At 48.3% G+C, this 23,281-nt stretch overlaps 1 protein-coding gene across 1 annotated transcript; it reads left to right on the top strand.

The window, feature by feature from the left end:
- The first annotated feature begins 799 nt into the window (after positions 1 to 799).
- On the top strand, positions 800 to 21,543 carry LOC142245706 (transmembrane protease serine 9-like). Its single transcript, XM_075318645.1, has 9 exons — positions 800 to 888; positions 2,158 to 2,350; positions 3,703 to 3,974; positions 4,269 to 4,438; positions 5,798 to 6,002; positions 8,627 to 8,804; positions 10,201 to 10,478; positions 20,003 to 20,166; positions 21,111 to 21,543. Exons 1-9 carry the CDS (start codon positions 846 to 848, stop codon positions 21,387 to 21,389), a joined length of 1,782 nt encoding a protein of 593 aa, XP_075174760.1. The 5' UTR covers positions 800 to 845; the 3' UTR covers positions 21,390 to 21,543.
- Positions 21,544 to 23,281: the final 1,738 nt, after the last annotated feature.

Here is a 23,281-nt window from a genome sequence, read left to right as displayed (position 1 = left end):
GGCTCTGAAGTGTGACTATATAGCTCTGGGCCTCAGCTCTGAAGTGTGACCATCAAGCTCTGTGCCTCGGCTCTGAAGTGTGACTATAAAGCTCTGTGCCTCGGCTCTGAAGTGTGACTATAAAGCTCTGTGCCTTAGCTCTGAAGTGTGACCATCAAGCTCTGTGCCTTAGCTCTGAAGTGTGACCATCAAGCTCTGTGCCTCAGCTCTAAACTGTGACCATCAAGCTCTGGGCCTCAGCTCTGAAGTGTGACTATAAAGCTCTGTGCCTCGGCTCTGAAGTGTGACTATAAAGCTCTGTGCCTCGGCTCTGAAGTGTGACTATAAAGCTCTGTGCCTCGGCTCTGAAGTGTGACTATAAAGCTCTGTACCTCAGCTCTAAACTGTGACCATCAAGCTCTGGGCCTCAGCTCTGAAGTGTGACTATAAAGCTCTGTGCCTCGGCTCTGAAGTGTGACTATAAAGCTCTGTGCCTCGGCTCTGAAGTGTGACTATAAAGCTCTGTGCCTTGGCTCTGAAGTGTGACCATCAAGCTCTGTGCCTCGGCTCTATACTGTAATCATCAAATTGTGCACCTCAGCTGTAAAGTGTAACAACCATCAAGCGCGTTGCCTCTGCCGTCTTCGTGTAACCGGTGATGGTCGGACATTTGACCTTTGCTTCATTTGCTGAAGATTTTCTATATTTTGTTCCAAGTATTTATTTTCCGGCAGAGGCGAGATGACGAAGAAAACGACGTAATAAAACCCGACAATAAAAAGGACAGTAAAAAAGAGAGATTCCTTCTAGAACAAAGTAATAGTGCGAGATCTACACCAGCGACACCAACCAGGCGAGGAGGAGACATGGAGCCATATCTGCTGTATGTGCTGATAATACTGCACGGGGGTAAGAGGCGCCTGATATCACCAAGTATATACTGTATGTCATGTTACATAGGACTGCAGGTGACATCTACTACATTATCTGTATTCAGAGATATCACTGTGTTATCTGTGGTGTTACATAGGACTGCAGGTGACATCTACTACATTATCTGTACTCAGAGATATTGCTGTGTTATCTGTGGTGTTACATAGGACTGCAGGTGACATCTACTACATTATCTGTACTCAGAGATATTGCTGTGTTATCTGTGGTGTTACATAGGACTGCAGGTGACTTCTACATTATCTGTACTCAGAGATATCGCTGTGTTATCTGTGGTGTTACATAGGACTGCAGGTTACATCTGTGTTCACACCTGGTGTCCAGGGAGCCAGGGGCGTAATGACTGTGATCGCAGAGATCGCCACTGCGAACAGGCCTGGGGGTGCAGGGATCTATGAATCAAGATGCATACAAGGTTATCCTGGAAAACAGCACCTTCCTTCTGCTCAGACAATGTTCCCCAACTCTGAGGACTGGTCTTTCCAGCAGGACAATGCTCCATGCCACACAGCTAGGTCCATCAATGTGTGGATGAAGGACCACCACATCAAAACCCTGTCATGGCTAATCCAATCTCCAGACCTGAACCCCATTGAAAACCTCTGGAATGTAATCAATAGTAAGATGGATAGTCACAAGCCATCAAACAAAGAAGAACTGCTTACATTTTTAGACCAGGAGTGGCATAAGATCACCCAAAAGCAGTGTAAAGACTGGTGGAAAGTGGCCAAGATCATGAAAGCTGGGATTAACAATCATGGTTATTCCAGAAAATATTGATTTCCACAAAATATTGGATATATATATCCTAGTGGCTATATGTTTGGATCTTTTACCCCACCTCTAAAGCGGGCTTTACACACTACGATATCGTTAATGAATTATCGTCGGGGTCACGTCGTTAGTGACGCACATCCGGTGTCATTAACGAGATCGCAGCGTGTGACACATATTTATCCTGCTAAAAAAAGAGCGGCTTTCCGCACGTCACCAGACTTCTCTATGTCATTATGGAAAACCCCTTAAACCCTTGGCTGACTGAACCCCATGTCTTTACACTTGCGTGAGTTGTGCTCAGTCTATACAAGAGCAAGAAGGAAAATAGAGGACACGAGGCCATGGCTCATGGAGGGTGATGGGGTCCAGTGGCCCCCGAGGCTTTGTGCCGTTGGCCTCCTTCTAGATACGTAGGTCTGTATCACGGATTTTTGTTCTGTTTCTCCCCAGCCATTTCCCCCTCCACATCCTCACAGCCGGTGTGCGGGTCTCCAGCCGTCTCCAGCCGGATTGTTGGTGGTTCGGATGCGGTGAATGGACAGTGGCCCTGGCAGGCCAGTATACAGAATCAGGGCAGCCATAGCTGCGGAGGGTCCTTGATCTCCAGCCAGTGGGTGCTGAGCGCTGCCCATTGCTTCACACCGTAAGTTTTTCACATTCAATATTGGAATGCCCTTTCTATATGTTTTGGATGTCCTCTTCTGCGCTTTTTCTGGGATGTCTTTTCCTGGTCACACTGTGGACTTTAGGCCTCTTGTCCATGTAATCGGCAGTGTCCGAGCAGTTCACCCCCCATTATTATACATCTATCACCCATCCACCAGATACTTCATCTATTGAGAGCCCATTTACACACGCCCTGTCGCCAGGTCAGCTGAGGCCAGTTTTCCTCATATTTTTTTCCTTGTGGTAACTCTGCCACCTGTCGTCTTATTGGCCAATTATTGGGCAAATTTTTTCAAAAATGCTGGTGGAAAACTCTTTGACTTGTCATAAAATCTTCTAGTTGAGCAAAAAAGCGCCGCCGTAACATTCATCACAATTTACTGTAAGAACGGGGCGCCAATCACTTTAGAGATCTATGACTGGGGGACGTTTCTTGTAGAGCAGGAGTCGGGAACCTTTTAACCATATTTTAAAATGTAAGTGTGAGAGAGCCCTACTCACCAGGGGGAGCGGCGGGGGTGGTGGTCTCAGAAGATCCCAGGAGGCAGGGTAGGCGGTGCTGCGGGCACGGAGGAGGGGTGTCTCGGCTCTGGAGGGTCGGTGATACTGTGGGCTCGAAGGAGTGGGTGTCGCGGCTCAAGAAGGTCAATGTGCAGAGAGTCGGCGATACTGTTGCGGGTTTGTGGGGTGTCACAGCAGCGGGCGCCATTGATCTGCTGGTGGGGTCGGAAGAGTGGGTGTCGTGGCTCAGTGTGCGATAGCGGAGGGTCGGCGATACTGTGGGCTCATGGGGTGTCGCAGCAGCAAGGACCATTGATCTGCCGGCGGGCTGCTTTGAATCTCCCACAGTTGATAAGATCAACTTCAAGAAAATGGTCGCAGCGCATGTGCACAGATCGACGCAATGGACTTCAAGAAGGTGGCCGCGGAGTCCTATGTGTGCACACGCCGCCTCAACTGCGGGAGGTTCAAAGCAGCCCACAGATCAATGGTGCTCGCCACCGCAACACCCCACAAGTCCGAAGTATCGCCAACTCTGCGCGACCACTGCCACCCCAGGAAGCCATATTTGGTTTGTAAGATGCACCCCCATTTTTTCCCCAGTTTTGGGGGTAAAAAGTGTGTTTTACAAACTAGAAAATATGGTATTTTTTTATTAAAAATGTGTGTACGAGCCAGATGTAGTCATCAAAAGCGCCACATCTGACTCACGAGCCATAGGTTCCCGGCCCCTGGTGTAGAGTCACACGCCGGCCGGCTGAGAGTAGTGTGCAAAATTCAATTACAGGAAGATTTCACCCCAGGTTCTTGTCTCTGGTCACGTTTCAGGCTTCCTCCGCTATTGAACTATAAGGTGCAGCTCGGGGCGTACAGTCTGTCACTCTACAATGCACAAAGTGTTATGAAGAAGATAGTCTCCGTCTATAACCATCAGAACTTTACTAATGCCGCTCACACATGGGACATCGCTCTGGTGAAGCTGGACAGTCCGGTCACCTACACCAAGTACATCCAGCCCATCTGCTTGCCCGCCACCTCCGTCACCTTCCCCAGTGGCCTGGAATGCTGGGTATCCGGGTGGGGACGTATAGGCAGTTCTGGTAAGTGACGCTTAGCTCTCCACCAAAGGTCCATTAGTGCATCACCCCTAGTACACCTCTCCATCACATCACACTTTGTGTAGTTTCATCTTCCCAGCCCTGTATTTTCCATTTACTGGTAGATGCTCAGGATCTGGATCGCTGCTCGCCAGCCCATTGTATATTGTCCTGTATAAAGGTCTGTGATTGCCGGAGGACCTTCCTGAGAAGATACAGGTCCCATAGATGTCAGAGCTTGGATTGAAGGCTGGTGCGTTACTCCGTAATTTACTGACTCTTCTCTTATTTTATTAGTGGCTTTACCTTCTCCGAAAATCCTACAGAATGTGATGGTGCCGCTGATAGATCATAAGACGTGTGACGACCTGTATCACATGAACTCAGTTATCAGCAGCTCGGTAACCAGGGTGGACAGCACCATGATATGTGCCGGATACTCGGAAGGAGGGAAAGACTCTTGTCAGGTGAGACGCCAAATTCTGATAAAAAAGAAATTTGGAATTTTGTGATGCTACCATCAGGGGGAGCCTTTACTCAGGCAGTATGAAGTGCTTCTAAGTGTAGTTAGGTGGAAGCCCAGTAGAGTCTATTAGCATCTGCGGAAGAATGCAACCGAAGGTCAGTGCCAGGAAGTCACGTAAGTACAGAGGGGTAAGCGGAGCTGGAGTCAAGTGAAAGCCGAAGGTCGATAAGCCAGGAGGTAACATCAGGAGCCGGAGGGGAGCAGAGCCGTAGTCAGATAGCAAGTCGGGGTTGGAAACTAAGAGGACAATTAAGTATAGAGGTGGGAGTTGAGACGGGATAACAAAGAAGAGACTGGGTTAGGGAGACAGGGAGTTAAGAAGACGGAAAGGACGAAGGTCAGGGAAAGGAGTACTAGGTAGCAGATAGGATCAGAACAGACTCACAGGAACTAGAAGTGCACACTGCAGAGCAGGAACTATCACTGGCGGCGTACCAAGGAAAACGGTGCCAAGATAAGGCTGCGTGACCCCCGGAACAAGACACGACAGAATAGGCTCCTCCCATTGGACTTAAACCCGGAGAATGCAGACAGCAGAAACACAACACATACAATGGTTCTGCACAAGCAGAGTCATACGGGAATCATGAAAGCTTTTTCACAGACTTTCTGACATCAAATGGGATCTCCCAAGATAAAGCATAACTTTCAGTTCATTTGGGATCCGACTACTTGAAACCCTGAGGAAAATCCATGTACTTGGCTAGACAATAAATAAAGCGGGGGCGAGCATGCTCGAGCTCCAGTCAGGTGGGCCTCTTCTGAGCTCCTTTGTTGGCTTTTCTTGAGGAGCCCATTAGTAAGGGTATAATTAACCCGCTCGGTCCTGTCTTCTGTATAACTGTCTGGGTATATTTTCTGTATAACTTGATTATACTTACAAATCCAACACTGGCAAAAAAAGAGGCAGAAAAGACAATAAAAATACAAATGCGAGAGAGATCAGCACTGCCACGTGTAGCCAGAGATCCTGGTACAAGACTAACAGAGGAGGAAGGGGGGAGGAAATGGGGAAAAATGACGTGCACAGACTCTCTGTTCATCTGAATAGTCCTCCTCTCGGTGGAGAGGTCACTGGAGCTTGATTCTGCTGGATGTGCCCGCATTCTCCACCAAATATTTCTGATGAACTTGGAAAAGGGCCCTCTGGCCTCAGACGGATTGAAAATGTATTTAGAGGTTCCAGTAAAAAAAAAGGGTTTAAAAAATATCAAAGAAGATAGAAATTAGATATGGCCACATAGGAGCGATAGAAAATAAAAATGGACTATTCTAAAATGTTGACATTGATGTCTTCCAGGGAGACTCCGGAGGACCTCTCGTGTGTAATGTCCAGGGTGTCTGGTACCAGGCAGGGGTTGTCAGTTGGGGAGACGGATGTGCTATGTTGTATCGCCCTGGGGTGTACACCCTGTTACCGGTCTATTCCTCGTGGATCGAGAACCACGTGCCAGATATGACGTTTCACCTCGAAAACATTCCCTCCACAACTTCGAAGCCTACAGGTAATGGGATTGTGCTCACATATTTCTCCTTTAATTTTTCAGCTCTATTTGTTTTTCTGACATTTGACATAAAATATTCTGACAATGGCACTGTCACGGTTACTCTATGCGGAGCATTTTGCACACTGGTTATGTTCTGCCTTGCTCTCCTCAACTGCAGAGCCAGCACTTACATTTTTTCTTAGCACAAAACATTTTTCATTTGGAAGGGCTCTGTTATGTGTCCTGAGCACCCGCAGACAGGGTGTTCTCAGCACTATGTCCCATGCTAGTTCTGAGAGGTGCTTATGCAGATGCTCCTCGTTCCTAGTGATTGCTCTGTTTCATTACTGGGCATGCTCTGCCAGAACCTCGCCAGTTGTACTTCCTGGTTCTGCAGTTGTGTTCTTGGCTCCTGTTTGTGTAAGTGTTCTGATCTTGACTTCTCGACCCTGGACTGTTATTGACCCCTCTGTGCCCGCTCCCTGTCTTTGTAGTTACCTCCTGGCTTCTGACCTCGGACCTATTCCTGACCACGTCTCTGTCTGCTCCCTGAATCCTATATGTACTCTCGTGTCCTACTGTGTCCTCTCGGTTTATTATCCCGGCTTGTTTGACTACCTGTCCGTCTATACTGCTCGTAGTAGTGTCTAGCATCACCAGCACCATATTGAGTGCTCATGCCTGCCATAGCACTTGATTTTTTTTTGCACATTATATATTAAGAGAAAAGATATCACTGAAGTTAGAAGCCGCTGTTCGGGCGAGTCCTCCGAAAAAGAGGAAATGTTTTGGCTGCAGCCGGAAAAGTGTGAAGGAAAAATAGTAACTGCAAAACTGAAAAGTCGCCGGGTCTTGGAAAGGGTTAAAAAAAATTCAGGTTCCATTTTGGGTCCAGACAACTTCTATATTGTTTTTTATTTAATTTTATTGGTGAAATGAAAAATGTAAAAATACAAATAATAATTTTTAGAAACTTAGCGGCCACTGATTGAATGTGCTGTGCAGGCGCTAGACCTCCTATGCCGAATGATAGCGGCTGCTTATTGAATGTGCTGCGCAGGCACGAGACCTCCTACACAAGTGATAGCGGCTGATGATTGAATGTGCTGTGCAGGCGCTAGACCTCCTATGCCGAGTGATAGCGGCTGCTGATTGAATGTGCTGCACAGGCACAAGATCTCCTACACAAGTGATAGCGGCTGATGATTGAATGTGCTGCGCAGGCGCGAGACCTCCTACACAAGTGATAGCGGCTGATGATTGAATGTGCTGTTCAGGCGCTAGACCTCCTATGCCGAGTGATAGCGGCCGCTAATTGAATGTGCTGTGCAGGCGCTAGACCTCCTATGCCGAGTGATAGCGGCTGCTGATTGAATGTGCTGCGTAGGCGCGAGATCTCCTACACAAGTGATAGCGGCTGATGACTGAATGTGCTGCGCAGGCGCGAGACCTCCTACACGAGTGATAGCGGCTGATGATTGAATGTGCTGCGCAGGCGCTAGACCTCCCGTGCCGAGTGATAGCGGTCGCTGATTAAATGTGCTGCACAGGCACTAGACCTCCCACGCCGAGTGATAGTGGTCGCTGATTGAATGTGCTGCGCAGGCGCTAGACCTCCCACGCTGAGTGATAGCGGTCGCTGATTGACTGTGCTGCGCAGGCACTAGACCTCCCACGCCGAGTGATAGCGGGCGCTGATTAAATGTGCTGCGCAGGCGCTAGACCTCCCACGCCGAGTGATAGCGGGCGCTGATTGAATGTGCTGCACAGGCACTAGACCTCCCACGCCGAGTGATAGCGGGTGCTGATTGAATGTGCTGCACAGGCACTAGACCTCCCATGCCGAGTGATAGCGGCTGCTGATTGAATGTGCTGCACAGGCGCAAGACCTCCCACGCCGAGTGATTGTGGCGGCTGATTGAGTGTCCTTCGCAGGTGCTAGACCTCCTATGTCAAGTCATAGTGGTCACTGATTGAATGTGTTGCACAGGCGCTAGACCTCCCATGTCGAGTAATAGTAGCTGCTGATTGAATGTGCTGCTCAGGCGCAAGACCTCTCATGCCGAGTGTTAGCGGTCCGTTCCTTCCAACAGTGTTGGACTGTGACTCTCATATTCATGTTTTCTGAGCTTCTTCCAGCTGACTTATGACCACATCGCAGTTGAATGTGCCGGTTCGATGGAAATGAATTAAACATTTTGTAGAACCATCTCTAGCCAGTTTTCCCCGCACCACTGCGGCCGCCATCGATCCTCTGATCTGTTCTTCTATCTTGTGTCCTCTTCTCTGCCGGAGTCTTCTGTTTTCTGTCCCTCAAGTCATCGCACGACTCGAGCCCGATGTGTCGCATGTCATTAATGTGCGTTGGAATCTAATGGAAGGACAACCGGGCTGGAACGAAGACTGAGGAGCCGGTTGGAGAACCAGCAGAGTCAAGGAGGGCCTTCCCGGCTCTCTAACATCAAAAAGGGGCCGCCATTTTATAGGATTTGCCTGGAGCACATCATAAATAAATTGGCGTCTAGTTGATACAAGGTTTTGGTAACATTTTAAGATAAATTTTATTCACCACGAATCGATTTGCTCTTTCTATTAATATTATATTGTCTAATGATAAACTCTCCATTTTTGGCTTCCTCCAGTTCCGTCCGCCTCGGTGTGTGGCTCCCCGCAGGTTTCTCCACGGATAGTCGGTGGTGTGGATGCTTTGGAAGGGGAATGGCCGTGGCAGGTCAGCCTGAACCTGTATTCCAGCCCGGTATGTGGTGGATCTCTGATCTCTCCGGACTGGGTGATGACCACCGCACACTGTGTATACAAGTAAGTGACCTTCATTCCTCAGCTCTGAAGTATTTCTGTGCTGCCCCCGCATCAGCAGCCGGGACTGCTGCTCGGATCCGGATCCGTGGTGGCTCGAGGGGTCTCTGGACCCGGGGGTTGTGCGGCCACTCAAAACGAAAAGGGGGTATTTACAGGGGATTTTGTGTTTAGAGTTCATGACGCCACCCATGGTGTGTGGTAAGGTGTAGTACCACCGCTGCCGTTGGGAGCACCCGGTGGCGATGGGATGGCAGCCAGGTGTTTAACCCCTCTGTAGGTAGGGGGGATGCCCCGGGGCTCGGTGATGGTGGCGGAGGGATACCGTTGAGGAGGTTAGGGTCACTGTGTACTCACTCAGTCCAAGAATGCTGACACCGACAACTTGTAAACCAAAGTTCTGAGCATCGCTGCAGCAGGGAGGGAGCACGTACTGGATCCCATGCCCATTGGTGTTGCTTGTTAGCCTGTGACCTTTTCCTTGGCACCTTTCTACTGATTGGCCCCTGTAGTGTAGAACTAGTCGGGTCCCGCTCCCCAGTACGGCTAACGGAGTGAGCTTGCTCTCAGGGTTCACGCTTGGGATTTTCTGGACTGCGGATTGGGAAAGTCCTATCCCCCTCGTTGCGCTAATACCCCGATTTTGGAGCGGGTGGAGAACGAATCTTGAAGGCCCCATCCTCCTCGAGTAAATTGCCAGGACGCTTGAAACTACTTCCCGGCCTAGGGTCCACGTATCCCGTCTTGCCCTGGCCCCTGCCCGGAGATGGCACAAGGCCGCCGGCTGCCCTCCTTGACAGTTCCGTGCCCCTTGTCACGATCCCCTGCGACCGGGGTCCAGCTCCTACCAGGCCCAGACCAACGTCTGCCACCTAATAGTAACAAGGAGCCTTGCTCCCAACCTCCTCCAACTGACTTGTGACCTCTCCTCATGAGAGTCACTTCTCAACTGACTGCTCCTGACACTCCTGACCCTCCCATACAACCCCCCCAAGTGGGTGGCCCTATTCCCTTCAGGCTACCCATTGGTGTGTCTGGTGGGTGTGGTGCAGAGTGTTCCTGGGGTTTTGATTAGTTCGTTCTTAGCAACACCAAAGGCCAAGGACCTGTAACCAAGGAGGATGCGGATACTGTGCAGAAGGGCAGATTGCACAATACCCTGTGACGACCTGATAGGCCAAGGCGTAACATTTCAGACTCCGCGCAGTTCTTCCTATGGCTTTCAGGCCAAGTGCGGACAATGTCGATTAACCATACAAGGTCATGTAGATTGGGACGGTCCAGATGGGACAATCATTACAATGGAAGACCTGAGACTTACGACAGGCGATTGATATTCCATCCGTCACTTGTAGATGATAAAAGTTTGCAGCTCAGCTTGAGTTTCTAACCTCCACAGACATCCTTATGTTGAAGATTATTCTTTGCGAATGGGAATAGTGAAGCTTGGATCTTGGAGCAACCTATATGAACGTACGGCCAGAGTGACGGAAATCATCATTCACCCCCAGTACAATGGAGACGTGGTTAGTGGAGGGGACATCGCACTCCTGAGGCTCGACAGTCCGGTCACCTACACCAAGTATATCATGCCGGTCTGCCTGCCCGCCGCATCCGTCACCTTCCCCTGCGGCCTGGACTGCTGGGTCACCGGCTGGGGCCGAATCGCGTCAGAAGGTGAGAAACACTAAAAATTCAATTTTTTAGGTTTTACCACTACTCCCAATAAATGAGATAGAGACCAGTAACGTTCCATCGTGCCGCCCCTAGTTCTCATGTAGAGCTGTGACACATCTTTACTAAATCCAATATCTTTCTATATCGATGAAAGACATTATTGTGACGCGAAAACCCTAAACAGTTTGCAAACAACATAACCACTGGGTGGCCATACATATACCGTGAGGTCCAGAAATATTTGGCCATTGACGAATCTTCGTGATTTCAGCTCTGCAGCCGCTATTTATTATGTAAAATGAAACAACTGAGATGTAATTGAAGTTGGAACTTTCAGGTTTAATTAAAAGGGTTAAACAAAAATCTCCTGTGAAACGTTTAAGAATTGCGGCCATTTTTCTACAATGTCTCCTCATTTCAGAAGCTCCAAAGTAATTGGACAATTTTACCTTATCATTAATAAAATGTTCATCTTTAACCCTTTGTGGAGAATCCTTTGCAGAAATGACTGGAGTCTTTTGGCTGTGGACGTCTCCATCGCTGATCTCCTCTGGTGTGAGGCTTTCAGTAGTGGACGTCTCCATCACTGGTCTCCTCCATTCTGAGGCTTCTGGCTATGGATATCTACATCGCTGGTCTCCTCCGGTGTGAAGCTTCCAGCAGTGGATGTCTCCATTGCTGGTCTCTTCCGGTTTCGGCTGTGGACGTCTCCATCGCTGGTCTCCTCCACTGTGAGGCTTCTGGCCGTAGATATCTCTATCGATGGTCTCCTCCGGTGTGAGGCTTCCAGCAGTGGACGTCTCCATCACTGGTCTCCTCAGGTGTGAGGCTTCTGGCCGTGGACATCACCATCACTCCAACAGTGTGAGGCTTCTGGCCATTGACATCTCCATCGCTGGTCTCCTGTGGTGTGAGACTTCCGGAGGTGGACATCTACATCGCTGGTCTCCTCCTATGTGAGGCTTTCGGTCATGGACATTTCCATCGCTGGTCTCCTCTTGTGTGAGGTTTCCGGCCGTGGACGTCTCCATCACTGCTCCCCTTCTGTGTGAGGCTTTCGGCCATGGACATCTCCATGGTTGCTCTCCTCCAGTGTGAGGCTTCTGGATGTGGACAATATCCATCGCTGGTGTCCTACGGTGTGACGCTCCCGGCCGTGAATGTCACCATTCGCTGGTCTCCTGCGGTGTCAGGCTTTGTCGTGGTGACTTCAGTTGTTTCTTATTTGTGGCTCTTTCTAATTAAGTTCTGTCTTAATCCTGTGAAAAGCAGCTCGATGGGGCTGAGATCTTGGGAGGACTCAGCCATTGCGGAATATTCACCTCTTCGCTTTAGCAGAATGTTTTGGGTCTTTGATCATCTATCAGTGAAGCGTTGTCCAATCATTGCTGCATTTGGTGGAATCTGAGCAGAAATTCTCTCTCTGTGCACTTCAGAATTCATCCGGAAACTTCTGTCTTCAGTCACATCATCAATAACCACCGGTGCCCCAGGATCATTGATAATCCTGCATGCCAGGCCATCACATTGCTCCCCTATGTGTTACAGAGGACGTGCTGTGCTTGGGATCAGGAGCCGCTCCAAGACTTCTCCAGACTTTCTTCTTCCATCATTCTGGTACAGATTGATCAGAGTCACATCTGTCCTCTGTGACTTCTTTAGAAGTATTTTTGGTAAAGTCTAATCTGTCCTTTCTCTTTTTAGGCTAAAGAATGCTTTGCTCCTTGTGGTGACTCCTCTGTATTTGCTCCTTGTGGTGACTCCTCTGTATTTGCTCCTTGTAGTGACTCCTCTGTATTTGCTCCTTGTGGTGACTCCTCTGTATTTGCACCTTGTGGTGACTCCTCTGTATTTGCACCTTGTGGTGACTCCTCTGTATTTGCACCTTGTGGTGACTCCTCTGTATTTGGTCCTTGTGGTGACTCCTCTGTATTTGCTCCTTGTGGTGACCCCTCTGTATTTGCACCTTGTGGTGACCCCTCTGTATTTGCTCCTTGTGGTGACTCCTCTGTATTTGCTCCTTGTGGTGACCCCTCTGTATTTGCTCCTTGTGGTGATTCCTCTGTATTTGCTCCTTGTGGTGACTCCTCTGTATTTGCTCCTTGTGGTGACTCCTCTGTATTTGCACCTTGTGGTGACTCCTCTGTATTTGCACCTTGTGGTGACTCCTCTGTATTTGGTCCTTGTGGTGACTCCTCTGTATTTGCTCCTTGTAGTGACCTCTCTGTATTTGCTCCTTGTGGTGACTCCTCTGTATTTGCTCCTTGTGGTGACTCCTCTGTATTTGCTCCTTGTGGTGACTCCTCTGTATTTGCTCCTTGTGGTGACCCCTCTGTATTTGCTCCTTGTGGTGACTCCTCTGTATTTGCTCCTTGTGGTGACCCCTCTGTATTTGCTCCTTGTGGTAACTCCTCTGTATTTGCACCTTGTGGTGACTCCTCTGTATTTGCTCCTTGTGGTGACCCCTCTGTATTTGCACCTTGTGGTGACTCCTCTGTATTTGCACCTTGTGGTGACCCCTCTGTATTTGCTCCTTGTGGTGACTCCTCTGTATTTGCTCCTTGTGGTGACTCCTCTGTATTTGCTCCTTGTGGTGACTCCTCTGTATTTGCTCCTTGTGGTGACTCCTCTGTATTTGCTCCTTGTGGTGACCCCTCTGTATTTGCTCCTTGTGGTGACCCCTCTGTATTTGCTCCTTGTGGTGACTCCTCTGTATTTGCTCCTTGTGGTCACTCCTCTGTATTTGCTCCTTGTGGTGATTCCTCTGTATTTGCTCCTTGTGGTGACCCCTCTGTATTTGCTCCTTGTGGTGACTCCTCTGTATTTGCTCCTTGTGGTGACTCCTCTGTATTTGCTCCTTGTGGTGACTCCTCTGTATTTGCTCCTTGTGGTGACTCCTCTGTATTTGCTCCTTGTGGTCACTCCTCTGTATTTGCTCCTTGTGGTGATTCCTCTGTATTTGCTCCTTGTGGTGACCCCTCTGTATTTGCTCCTTGTGGTGACTCCTCTGTATTTGCTCCTTGTGGTGACTCCTCTGTATTTGCTCCTTGTGGTGACTCCTCTGTATTTGCTCCTTGTGGTGACCCCTCTGTATTTGCTCCTTGTGGTGACTCCTCTGTATTTGCTCCTTGTGGTGACCCCTCTGTATTTGCTCCTTGTGGTGACTCCTCTGTATTTGCTCCTTGTGGTGACTCCTCTGTATTTGCACCTTGTGGTGACTCTTCAGTATTTGCCCCTTGTGGTGACTCCTCTGTATTTGCTCCTTGTGGTGACTCCTCTGTATTTGCTCCTTGTGGTGACCCCTCTGTATTTGCTCCTTGTGGTGACTCCTCTGTATTTGCTCCTTGTGGTGACTCCTCTGTATTTGCTCCTTGTGGTGACTCCTCTGTATTTGCTCCTTGTGGTGACTCCTCTGTATTTGCTCCTTGTGGTGACCCCTCTGTATTTGCTCCTTGTGGTGACCCCTCTGTATTTGCTCCTTGTGGTGACCCCTCTGTATTTGCTCCTTGTAGTGACCTCTCTGTATTTGCTCCTTGTGGTGACTCCTCTGTATTTGCTCCTTGTGGTGACTCCTCTGTATTTGCTCCTTGTGGTGACTCCTCTGTATTTGCTCCTTGTGGTGACCCCTCTGTATTTGCTCCTTGTGGTGACTCCTCTGTATTTGCTCCTTGTGGTGACCCCTCTGTATTTGCTCCTTGTGGTAACTCCTCTGTATTTGCACCTTGTGGTGACTCCTCTGTATTTGCTCCTTGTGGTCACTCCTCTGTATTTGCTCCTTGTGGTGATTCCTCTGTATTTGCTCCTTGTGGTGACCCCTCTGTATTTGCTCCTTGTGGTGACTCCTCTGTATTTGCTCCTTGTGGTGACTCCTCTGTATTTGCTCCTTGTGGTGACTCCTCTGTATTTGCTCCTTGTGGTGACTCCTCTGTATTTGCTCCTTGTGGTCACTCCTCTGTATTTGCTCCTTGTGGTGATTCCTCTGTATTTGCTCCTTGTGGTGACCCCTCTGTATTTGCTCCTTGTGGTGACTCCTCTGTATTTGCTCCTTGTGGTGACTCCTCTGTATTTGCTCCTTGTGGTGACTCCTCTGTATTTGCTCCTTGTGGTGACCCCTCTGTATTTGCTCCTTGTGGTGACTCCTCTGTATTTGCTCCTTGTGGTGACCCCTCTGTATTTGCTCCTTGTGGTGACTCCTCTGTATTTGCTCCTTGTGGTGACTCCTCTGTATTTGCACCTTGTGGTGACTCTTCAGTATTTGCCCCTTGTGGTGACTCCTCTGTATTTGCTCCTTGTGGTGACTCCTCTGTATTTGCTCCTTGTGGTGACCCCTCTGTATTTGCTCCTTGTGGTGACTCCTCTGTATTTGCTCCTTGTGGTGACTCCTCTGTATTTGCTCCTTGTGGTGACTCCTCTGTATTTGCTCCTTGTGGTGACTCCTCTGTATTTGCTCCTTGTGGTGACTCCTCTGTATTTGCTCCTTGTGGTGACTCCTCTGTATTTGCACCTTGTGGTGACTCCTCTGTATTTGCACCTTGTGGTGACCCCTCTGTATTTGCTCCTTGTGGTGACTCCTCTGTATTTGCTCCTTGTGGTGACCCCTCTGTATTTGCTCCTTGTGGTGACTCCTCTGTATTTGCTCCTTGTGGTGACTCCTCTGTATTTGCTCCTTGTGGTGACTCCTCTGTATTTGCTCCTTGTGGTGACTCCTCTGTATTTGCTCCTTGTGGTGACCCCTCTGTATTTGCTCCTTGTGGTGACCCCTCTGTATTTGCTCCTTGTGGTGACTCCTCTGTATTTGCTCCTTGTGGTGACTCCTCTGTATTTGCTCCTTGTGGTGACCCCTCTGTATTTGCTCCTTGTGGTGACCCCTCTGTATTTGCTCCTTGTGGTGACTCCTCTGTATTTGCTCCTTGTGGTCACTCCTCTGTATTTGCTCCTTGTGGTGATTCCTCTGTATTTGCTCCTTGTGGTGACCCCTCTGTATTTGCTCCTTGTGGTGACTCCTCTGTATTTGCTCCTTGTGGTGACTCCTCTGTATTTGCTCCTTGTGGTGACTCCTCTGTATTTGCTCCTTGTGGTGACTCCTCTGTATTTGCTCCTTGTGGTGACCCCTCTGTATTTGCTCCTTGTGGTGACTCCTCTGTATTTGCTTCTTGTGGTGACTTCTCTGTATTTGCCCCTTGTGGTGACTCCTCTGTATTTGCTCCTTGTGGTGACTCCTCTGTATTTGCCCCTTGTGGTGACTCCTCTGTATTTGCTCCTTGTGGTGATTCCTCTGTATTTGGTCCTTGTGGTGACTCCTCTGTATTTGCTCCTTGTGGTGACCCCTCTGTATTTGCTCCTTGTGGTGACTCCTCTGTATTTGCTCCTTGTGGTGACTCCTCTGTATTTGCACCTTGTGGTGACTCCTCTGTATTTGCTCCTTGTGGTGAGCCCTCTGTATTTGCTCCTTGTGGTGACTCCTCTGTATTTGCTCCTTGTGGTGACTCCTCTGTATTTGCTCCTTGTGGTGACTCCTCTGTATTTGCTCCTTGTGGTGACTCCTCTGTATTTGCCCCTTGTGGTGACCCCTCTGTATTTGCTCCTTGTGGTGACTTCTCTGTATTTGCTCCTTGTGGTGACTCCTCTGTATTTACTCCTTGTGGTGACTCCTCTGTATTTGCTCCTTGTGGTGACTCCTCTGTATTTGCTCCTTGTGGTGACTCCTCTGTATTTGCTCCTTGTGGTGACCCCTCTGTATTTGCCTCTTGTGGTGACCCCTCTGTATTTGCCTCTTGTGGTGACTCCTCTGTATTTGCTACTTTTGGTGACTCCTCTGTATTTGCTCCTTGTGGTGACCCCTCTGTATTTGCACCTTGTGGTGACCCCTCTGTATTTGCTCCTTGTGGTGACCCCTCTGTATTTGCTCCTTGTGGTGACTCCTCTGTATTTGCTCCTTGTGGTGACCCCTCTGTATTTGCCTCTTGTGGTGACTCCTCTGTATTTGCTCCTTGTGGTGACCCCTCTGTATTTGCCCCTTGTGGTGACTCCTCTGTATTTGCTCCTTGTGGTGACTCCTCTGTATTTGCCCCTTGTGGTGACTCCTCTGTATTTGCTCCTTGTGGTGACTCCTCTGTATTAGCACCTTGTGGTGACCCCTCTGTATTTGCACCTTGTGGTGACCCCTCTGTATTTGCCTCTTGTGGTGACTCCTCTGTATTTGCTCCTTGTGGTGACCCCTCTGTATTTGCCTCTTGTGGTGACTCCTCTGTATTTGCACCTTGTGGTGACCCCTCTGTATTTGCCTCTTGTGGTGACTCCTCTGTATTTGCTCCTTGTGGTGACCCCTCTGTATTTGCCTCTTGTGGTGACTCCTCTGTATTTGCACCTTGTGGTGACCCCTCTGTATTTGCCTCTTGTGGTGACCCCTCTGTATTTGCACCTTGTGGTGACCCCTCTGTATTTGCCTCTTGTGGTGACTCCTCTGTATTTGCTCCTTGTGGTGACCCCTCTGTATTTGCCTCTTGTGGTGACCCCTCTGTATTTGCTCCTTGTGGTGACTCCTCTGTATTTGCTCCTTGTGGTGACTCCTCTGTATTTGCTCCTTGTGGTGACTCCTCTGTATTTGCTCCTTGTGGTGACCCCTCTGTATTTGCACCTTGTGGTGACCCCTCTGTATTTGCCTCTTGTGGTGACTCCTCTGTATTTGCCCCTTGTGGTGACTCCTGTATTTGCTCCTTGTGGTGACTCCTCTGTATTTGCTCCTTGTGGTGACCCCTCTGTATTTGCTCCTTGTGGTGACTCCTCTGTATTTGCTCCTTGTGGTGACTCCTCTGTATTTGCTCCTTGTGGTGACTCCTCTGTATTTGCTCCTTGTGGTGACTCCTCTGTATTTGCACCTTGTGGTGACCCCTCTGTATTTGCACCTTGTGGTGACCCCTCTGTATTTGCCTCTTGTGGTGACTCCTCTGTATTTGCCCCTTGTGGTGACTCCTCTGTATTTGCTCCTTGTGGTGACTCCTCTGTATTTGCACCTTGTGGTGACCCCTCTGTATTTGCTCCTTGTGGTGACTCCTCTGTATTTGCACCTTGTGGTGACCCCTCTGTATTTGCTCCTTGTGGTGACTCCTCTGTATTTGCTCCTTGTGGTGACTCCTCTGTATTTGCTCCTTGTGGTGACCCCTCTGTATTTGCTCCTTGTGGTGACTCCTCTGTATTTGCTCCTTGTGGTGTCTCCTCTGTATTTGCTCCTTGTGGTGACTCCTCTGTATTTGCTCCTTGTGGTGACTCCTCTGTATTTGCTCCTTGTGGTGACCCCTCTGTATTTGCTCCTTGTGGTGACTCCTCTGTATTTGCTCCTTGTGGTGACTCCTCTGTATTTGATCCTTGTGGTGTCTCCTCTGTATTTGCTCCTTGTGGTGACTCCTCTGTATTTGCTCCTTGTGGTGACTCCTCTGTATTTGCTCCTTGTGGTGACTCCTCTGTATTTGCTCCTTGTGGTGACTCCTCTGTATTTGCTCCTTGTGGTGACTCCTCTGTATTTGCTCCTTGTGGTGACTCCTCTGTATTTGCTTCTTGTGGTGACTCCTCTGTATTTGCTCCTTGTGGTGACCCCTCTGTATTTGCTCCTTGTGGTGACTCCTCTGTATTTGCTCCTTGTGGTGACTCCTCTGTATTTGCTCCTTGTGGTGACTCCTCTGTATTTGCTCCTTGTGGTGACTCCTCTGTATTTGATCCTTGTGGTGTCTCCTCTGTATTTGCCTCTTGTGGTGACTCCTCTGTATTTGCTCTCATGAAGTCTTCTCTTTGTGGTAGACTTATATCGTGAAGCACTGTCTTCCTGGAGAATGTTCCTCACTTGGGTGGATGTTGTGAAGGTTTTAATTCACCCTGGAAGGATCCTGTGATCATCCACCTCTGTTGTCTTCCGGGGACGTCCCGGCCTTTTTCAGTTCTCGGGTCCCCAGAGCCTCTTTCTTTGTTTATACCAAACTGCTGCTTTTGCCATTTCCGTCGTCTCTGGTGGATTTCTTCCTTTCTTAGTCTAATGATGGTCGGTTTCTCTTCCTCTGATCGCATGTTATAGTTTCAGAGCAACAGCTCCAAATGCAAATGTCCCACCTGGAGTCAGCTCCAGACCTTTTACCTTATAGATTGATGCTAGATAACAGGGGAATCTCTCAGTAGACCAGTAAAGAGCTTCTGAGATAATTGTCCAATTACTTTTGACGTTTGGTCTCTTGAAAAAGAAGCAGCTATAGAAGGAGGCTGTGGACAAAAAAGCGCAAATAGGGTCTTACCCCGATATATGTGGGGTGGGGAAGGGGGAGTAAACTCACTCACCTGATGTAGTTGTGACAGTCACAACTACTATAAGTGCATGTAAAACAAGATCCACGGCTGCAGCCACCCAGTGGCAGACATCAGATAGCAATAGAGAAGGGTGTTCAATTGCCGTGCCAACAGATCACTCATTCAGATGATGAAGACCAATGTCACTTTATTTTCATACAGGTCTACGCGTTTCTGGAGCACCTGCTCCCTTCCTCAGGACCATCAGGTTAAAAATAACATCAAATCTCATCAGGTTAAAAATAACATCAAATGAGATTTGATGTTATTTTTAACCTGATGGTGCTGTAGTGCACATTTGGTGCTGGCTTTTTTTGTTTTTTCTTCATTGAATTGGTCGGTGGCTGACCCCCACCTTGCTATGCACCCCAATTTGAGATGTATTCCATCTGTCTAAATTTTGGCGGTTGGTGACTGTTCACATTCAGTCATCAGGCCCTGTCCACAGGCTATTTACATCATGAATGGCACATGTATGTATGTATGGCACATTTTAAAAAAATATTTTAGTGTAGGACTGCCCCTACTGAGATTGCCGTGGAGTGGCGGGGTGGCTCAAGAAATTGCAATTTTTTGCCAAAAATCTCATATTTATAATAAGTACAGTTGGAATTTTTTAGTGCTGTAGTGCACATTTAGTGCTGGCTTTTTTGTTTTTTCCACATTATATATGTAGAAACAAGGAGGCAGCACTATCTGGTCATTCATTGTTAACAGGGACTGTCAAAAGAATATAACTGCATGTAGCATATTATATATAGGTAGAAACAAAGAGGCAGCACTATCTGTTCATTCATTGTTAACAGGGAATGTCAGAAGGATGAAACTGCATGTATCACATTATTTATTGGTAGAAACAAGGAGACAGCACTATCTGGTGCAGTTTACACAGAAAGCCCAGAGGGCAAAACTGCATGCACCACATCATTCATGGAAGGCAGCAGTACTATCTGTGCCACCATTTTTTACCGTCAAAGATTGACAGGGACTTTTATTTTGATTCTAAGTAATCCGCAGGGAAAGACAGGAAGGCAGAACTAACAGTATTCATAGTAGAGTCAAGGAAGCAGTACTGTCTGTGCGTGCACCATGTACAGGAAGAGACAATGTCTACACTATAAGAGCTGCAAAAAGAAAAGCCACAAATGCTGTATAATATGAACACCAGTAACCAGCGCTTGTGTCCCCCGCAGCCGCCCTGCCGTATCCTCTGATCCTACAGAAGGTGAGCGCGGCTCTCATAGATCGAGAGCGATGTCAGAAGATGTTCCGCGATGGTGAAGCCCCTGACAACGCCCAGGTCCTGGAGGACATGATATGTGCGGGATACAAGGACGGACAGAGGAGTCCCTGCAACGTAATACCGCTATACTACACGCACTGTGTGACACTACACAGCTAACAGTCTGTATAAACATGTGCACATACACACTACTACACTGTAAGAATAGTGAGTGCAGCTCCGGAGTATAAAACAGGGTCAGTAATGTAATGTATGTACACAGTGACTGCACCAGCAGAATAGTGAGTGCAGCTCTGGAGTATAATATAGGATCAGTAATGTGATGTATGTACACAGTGACTGAACCAGCAGAATAGTGAGTGCAGCTCTGTAGTATAATGCAGGAGGTATTCTAGGATCAGTAATGTAATGTATGTACACAGTGACTGCACCAGCAGAATAGTGAGTGCAGCTCTGTAGTATAATGCAGGAGGTATTCTAGGATCAGTAATGTAATGTATGTACACAGTGACTGCACCACCAGAATAGTGAGCGCAGCTCTGCAGTATAATACAGGAGGTAACGCAGGATCAGTAATGTAATGTATGTACACAGTGACTGCACCAGCAGAATAGTGAGTGCAGCTCTGGAGTATAATATAGGATCAGTAATGTGATGTATTTACACAGTGACTGCACCAGCAGAATAGTGAGTGCAGCTCTGGAGTATAATGCAGGAGGTATTCTAGGATCAGTAATGTAATGTATGTACACAGTGACTGCACCAGCAGAATAGTGAGTGCAGCTCTGGAGTATAATATAGGATCAGTAATGTGATGTATTTACACAGTGACTGCACCAGCAGAATAGTGAGTGCAGCTCTGGAGTATAATGCAGGAGGTATTCTAGGATCAGTAATGTAATGTATGTACACAGTGACTGCACCAGCAGAATAGTGAGTGCAGCTCTGGAGTATAATACAGGAGGTAACGTAGGATCAGTACAGGGTACACTATATATTAGTGCAGATTGTGAGGGTTATGCCATTGTCACTCGGTGCTCATTGCTTTCTTCTTGCAGGGAGACTCGGGGGGCGCTCTGGTGTGTAAAGTGCAGGGCGCTTGGTACCAGGTGGGCATTGTGAGCTGGTCCGTGGGTTGTGCTCTCCCGAATCTTCCCGCTGTCTACACCCTGGTGACCTCCTACCAGTCATGGATACAGAGATACATACCGGATATCACATTTCTCAAACTGACGAACATCCCAGATCCACCTGTGAAATGTTCAGGGAGTCTCTGGCTCCCGGACCCCGTGTGGACGTTGCTGTGTCTGGCGGTTCTGGTGATCCAGTATATGTAGCTCATACCCATCATCATCCTCAGGGCAGAACTCCATTACTGTGATTAATATTCACCATAAAATGTTGGGGTGACGCGGTCAGACTTCCAAAACCGGTGAATATCCATTCTGTGTCCGCAGCCGGTGTGAATAAAGTCTTCATACTTCTGCACGTTCTTTCTGTTTGGTCCATATCGTGTCCTCAGAATGGCGACCGGCTGCCATGTTCACCGGTTACACACACGTCCGTCTCACCTCCACACGCCCGATGGAAATAAAGGAGCCGCCAAAAGACAAGGATTCACCGATTAAGACCAAGTGTGACGAGCAGCAGAGAACATCTCTGGAGGCCACACAGGAAAAGTGCAACAACCGGCGCGGACCGCTGCTCTGGGGCGAAGTAACGGTTACCATCGCTAATGTTCTTGTCTCAACACCCCAAAACAGGGAACGTCGGTGTCTACTGTATCCGTCACCATTGTCACTCTCTAGGCTACACAGAATGTCACACTGGTCACAATGGGGTTAACAATACTACTACCTGCACGGCCAGAAGTCTCAACTGGTGGATACTCAGCACCCTCAGCATGATGACTACTTTCATTCTCTGAAGCGTAGCCCCAGTCTTCATTTGGTACCGTACATTAAAGCAGGCAGCAATGTCTCACACAGATGGTCCTCCACTACGGCCTGGTCATCTCTCCCTCTCTCAGCTATATCAGGTTGCATCTTCTCTTGGAAACGGTGATCTGCTATGGGAACTGATCTCTGATCTTCTCTGGGTTCTGGTCTCTGATCTTCTCTGGGAACTGATCTCTGTTCTTCTCTGGGTTCTGGTCTTTGATCTTCTCTGGGAACTGGTCTCTGATCTTCTCTGGGAACTGGTCTCTGATCTTCTCTGGGTTCTGGGTTCTCAGATTGTCTCTGGAAACTGGTCTCTGATCTTCTCTGGGAACTGATCTCTGATCTTCTCTGGGTTCTGGTCTCTGATCTTCTCTGGGAACTGGTCTCTGGTCTTCTGTGGGGTCTGGTCATGGATCTTCTCTTAGAACTGGTCTCAGATCTTCTTTTAGAACTGGTTTTGGATCTTCTCTGGGAAATGGTCTCTGATCTTCTCTGGGAACTGGTATCTGATCTTCTCTGGGAACAGGTCTCTGATCTTCTTTGGGAACTGGTATCTGATCTTCTCTGGGAACTGGTCTCTGTTCTTCTCTGGGAACTGGTCTATGATCTTTTCTGGGAACTGCTCTGTGATCTTCACTGGGAACTGGTCTCTGATCTTCTCTGGGAACTGGTCTCTGATCTTCTCTGGGAACTGGTCTATGATCTTTTCTGGGAACTGGTCTCTGATCTTCTCTGGGAAATGGTTTCTGATCTTCTCTGGGAAATGGTCTCTGATCTTCTCTGGGAACTGGTATCTGATCTTCTCTGGGAAATGGTTTCTGATCTTTTCTGGGAATTGGTCTCTGATCTTCTCTGGAAACTGGTCTCTGATCTTCTCTGGGAACTGGTCTCTGATCTTTTCTGGGGTCTGGTCATGGATCATTTCTTAGAACTGGTCTCGGATCTTCTCTAAGATCTGGTCATGGGTCTTCTCTTAGAACTGGTCTCAGATATTCTCTGGGAACTGGTCTTGGATCTTCTCTGGGAACTGAGTGTAATAATCTTGGGGAATTATATAATCTAGGGGGGAGTAAAACTAGAAGAGTCACATGTAGAGAAGGATCTGATGTAATAATCTGTGGGAACCATATAGTCTGGAGGGAGTAAAACTAGGAGAGTCACTTGTAGAGGAGGATCTGGTTGTAATTATCTGTGGGAACCATAATCCTAGATGGAGTAAAACTAGAAGAGTCACTTGTAGAGGAGGATCTGAGTGTAATAATATGTGGGAACCATATGGTGTATAGGAA

This window comes from Anomaloglossus baeobatrachus, chromosome 7, assembly GCF_048569485.1.
Source record: "Anomaloglossus baeobatrachus isolate aAnoBae1 chromosome 7, aAnoBae1.hap1, whole genome shotgun sequence".
Classification (NCBI taxonomy): domain Eukaryota; kingdom Metazoa; phylum Chordata; class Amphibia; order Anura; family Aromobatidae; genus Anomaloglossus; species Anomaloglossus baeobatrachus.
The sequence above is the reverse complement of the archived record's forward strand: the minus strand, read 5'-3'. Positions and strand labels throughout refer to the sequence as shown.